Source organism: Gossypium arboreum, chromosome 9 (genome assembly GCF_025698485.1).
Source record: "Gossypium arboreum isolate Shixiya-1 chromosome 9, ASM2569848v2, whole genome shotgun sequence".
Taxonomy (NCBI): domain Eukaryota; kingdom Viridiplantae; phylum Streptophyta; class Magnoliopsida; order Malvales; family Malvaceae; genus Gossypium; species Gossypium arboreum.
The window spans coordinates 75,072,015-75,075,423 of NC_069078.1; the positions used below are offsets into that span (position 1 = coordinate 75,072,015).

The window sequence follows — 3,409 nt, forward strand, 5'->3', positions numbered from 1 at the left end:
TGTGTTTTAACAAAATTCTACAAATATGCAAAATACATTATTATTCCAATCTTGATGATTTAGTTAATTATTTATGTACTACACATGGGTAAGTAACATCGTCTGTTTAATGAAGAGAATTTGCGGTCCTTGTGACATTAGACATGGGGATAACTGATAAATTTGTTTGCTTAATCAGCTTGAAAGTGAATGAGGATTTATCCTGTAGAACGTAAACAAATCTCACGATGTAGGAATTTAATTTTATTCATAAGACAGAGAGATATACATAATTAGATTTTACAACAATGTTATTACAGTAGATCCGGCCCCTATCAAATAAACAATCTGCCTTGTCTGTATTTCTAAATAAGACGTTGTTTTATTGTTCTTCAAATATAGTACTAATTTACAGAATCAGCCTAGTCCTTGTAATGAGAAACAATCTCAGTAGCTTTGTAAGTGAGTCCTCCAAGCACTTCTAATCCCATATATATAAACCTGAAATAATTAGCAAATCATAAGACAGCAAGGGGAAATGAAGGATCTCAAGCTCAACAAATGAAGCAATTGTCTCACCTAAAACTGATTTCTTCATTTCTCCACATCTATAAACAAATAATCTAAGATTCTACTATTGACACACATTTATATATATTGTATATCTATTATTCCACATGTGAAGGCCAATTTAACATTGTGGGAAAACAGTTCCCTTTTCAGTCAATTTAACATTGTTGCAGATAGCTTTGGCAGTTCTATCTCCTTGTTCCTGTAACTTAACATTTTGCAGCAAAATTTCTTGGCAAGGATGAGTCTTGCTGCAATCAAATTTGATTGCTACTTCAGAAGCACTAGTCCCATTGATGTTCTTATACACCACATCTTTCACTTTAACTGCAGAGCTCTGCACAAATTCAACATAATCGAGTTCATATATATTAGAGTCAACAGTAGATTACTCTTTTGCATACATAAACAAACACTTAGCATAGGTTTGCGTCACCTGTTCTTTGCATGGTTTATCTTGGTCACAATAGTTTTGGTCTATGATGATGGGGTTGCTGACGTTATTCATTTCAATGTTCTGGAATAAGATGTTGCTTGCACTTCCTAACCCTCCCTGCTCATCATTAATCATACAATATTGTATTAAAACACATCTTGAATGGATATCGTAGATATTATTTAGAAAGCTTCACTTGCCTGCCATGTCTTGATCCTCACACCATTTGTGGTTCCAGAAAGCTTAGCTCCATCCACAGTCACACCCGAGACATAAGCGTTTGAACTTTTAGATCCCAAGCTCCCAATACTGGCCTCCCATCATAACAATCGGATAGATGTAAGTAACGTATATAGAAACATAGTAAATCTAAAAAAGAAAAAAGGGCGATAAAATTTAGGGTTAAAGACCTGATTCCATGACCAGGGCCACAAGTTATGTCCATGGCTTGCACATTTTTGGATCCACTTACAATGGAGATACAATCGTCACCTTCAGTTAAAAACATTAAAAACAAAAAACATGCAAGGCAAAATCAATATAGAATAATAATAATAATAATAAATTGTAGAATTTTGGGTGGGATTCTGTTAAAGGTGTCCATGGGCCAAGACCATATATGATTGTTCAAGTTCGGTCCATGTACAGTACCTGTTCCTATGACAGAATTTGTGATCCATATGTTTTGAGTACGAGTGATATGAATCCCATCGGTGTTGGGGCTGCTCTCTGGGGCTGCCACCGCAAGACCAGAAGCTTGAACACCGTTGCATTTTTCAAAAGAAACATGAATTTGTTGTGCATCTTGGATGTTCAAGTTTTGAACTTTCAAGTTTTTGCTATTGTAGAAGGTGAGAGCCTGAAACGACAGTTTATATTTTACCCCACCACAATTATGTTATAATTAAAAATTTTCGAGCTCGTATTTAATAGAGTGACAATAAAACTTTTTTAACTTCACTAGACTCATGTTTCATTTTCTCAGTCTTTCTTGTAACTTTAAAAGCTGGATGATAAAAGAAAAAACGACTCATTTAACCTACCGTTGGTGCATCCTTGCATGGCTGCAAAACAATAAAAGAAAAGAAACAAATAATGATTAAAAAGTTGATAAGAGAAAGGAAGAGCATAAATAAAACCTGAAGCAAATATAGAGAAAATTTTTTTGGGGGGGTAAGCTTACAAGAGTTTTATTGATTTTGCAAGAGTTTTGCCACCATATCTTCCCATTACCATTAATTTTTCCAGTTCCACCACCTTCAATTAACAGATTATTAATACTATCAAAGATAAGCCAGTGCCTTGTATCTTCCTTGTAGTCTGACATATCATCAGATGCTTCCATGCTTCCATATATCTGCAATTTTGGTCGAAATGGATTATGATCCATCATTGGCTTGGCGTTGAAGTTGAGGGGGATAACTAAATTAATGGGGGGGTTTTCAACCTCACCTGGATTGTAAGATTAGACTTGCAGGGACCTGAAAATCTAATAGGCTTGAGTTGATAGCGTTTTCCCTGAGGCACCTCAAGCACAACTTCACCCTTGGACGAACAAGCTTCTTCCCAAGCCTTCTCAAATGCCTGAAACCATCATCGATTATCACATAAAACACCCTTTGAATTTTATGAACGCTATGAACTTTCACATCTATATAGATATTTCTGTGTGATCTAACCTGAGTGTCTTGAGTGGCATCACCGGTGGCTCCAAAATCATCGACATTAACTGTTTTAGTTGATGGTGCTGATATGACACCTAACTTCTGGAGCTGGCTAATAACTTGAGTCCTTTGTGAGATCAAATCCTTAAAGTGCCCATCATCAATGGTGGTGGTGAAATATGAAGGGTAGGCTTGTGGATCATATCCAGCGGATACAAGGTCTTCAAAGTAATTATAAGAGGGAGGAGGGGGGTCCTTTTCCAAAGAGTTGTAACGTGAGAATAAAGAGAAAATGGTTATGAAATATAGGACGACTACTTGTCTAATTTGTCCATCCATTTGCGTCTTGTTTTGTAAGAGAAAAGAATAAAAGAAAAAGAAATAAACTAATCTTATGAAAGGTAGGGGAGAATTGGTATGGTTGTGAGTTAGTTTAATGATGAGATTCTATATTTATAAAGAAAAAAAGAAATACTAAGAGAAGGGAGATTGCTTGGTGTCTTTGGGCAACACTCTTTGAGGTATGGTCTACGATATGAGAGATTGAGACGAAATAATCTCTGCCTTTTCTAACTCCAACATCATTCAATGTTGAAGATTAATAAAAAATTATTTGGAGGTAATTAAAGTCGGTTTTATTTTTGTTCATCTTAAATATTTAAAATAATTTTAATAATATATCCAAATTTCATATGAATGTGTAATTTTTAAAATCGTCATACTTTAAAAATCATTTATTAGTATTTGGATTGTTTATATT

At 34.8% G+C, this 3,409-nt stretch overlaps 1 protein-coding gene across 2 annotated transcripts; it reads right to left on the reverse strand.

The window, feature by feature from the left end:
• Positions 1–230: 230 nt before the first annotated feature.
• On the reverse strand, positions 231–3,199 carry LOC108456094 (polygalacturonase-like). 2 transcript variants are annotated; one of them, XM_017754689.2, is made up of 10 exons: positions 2,665–3,199; positions 2,438–2,569; positions 2,169–2,342; positions 2,029–2,049; positions 1,637–1,844; positions 1,396–1,477; positions 1,186–1,294; positions 986–1,102; positions 559–886; positions 231–480 (listed from the first exon to the last, which is right to left on the reverse strand). In XM_017754689.2, exons 1-9 carry the CDS (start codon positions 2,986–2,988, stop codon positions 671–673), a joined length of 1,383 nt encoding a protein of 460 aa, XP_017610178.1. In that variant the 5' UTR covers positions 2,989–3,199; the 3' UTR covers positions 231–480; positions 559–670. The 2 variants fall into 2 exon arrangements, with proteins under 2 accessions (XP_017610178.1, XP_052875434.1); XM_053019474.1 differs by having other exon boundaries at positions 986–1,098; positions 1,182–1,294; positions 2,665–3,197.
• Between the last annotated feature and the right edge of the window lie 210 nt (positions 3,200–3,409).

What these genes read in the sequence shown, in the direction of transcription:
- LOC108456094 (XM_017754689.2), bottom strand. Translation starts at nt 2,988, where the DNA reads ATGGATGGACAAATTAGACAAGTAGTCGTCCTATATTTCATAACCATT. An exon ending in ATGCCACTCAAGACACTCAG is followed by an intron (nt 2,570 to 2,664) that starts GTTAGATCACAC and finishes TGATGGTTTCAG; the next exon opens with GCATTTGAGAAGGCTTGGGA. An exon ending in AAATTCTGTCATAGGAACAG is followed by an intron (nt 1,478 to 1,636) that starts GTACTGTACATG and finishes TTTTAACTGAAG; the next exon opens with GTGACGATTGTATCTCCATT.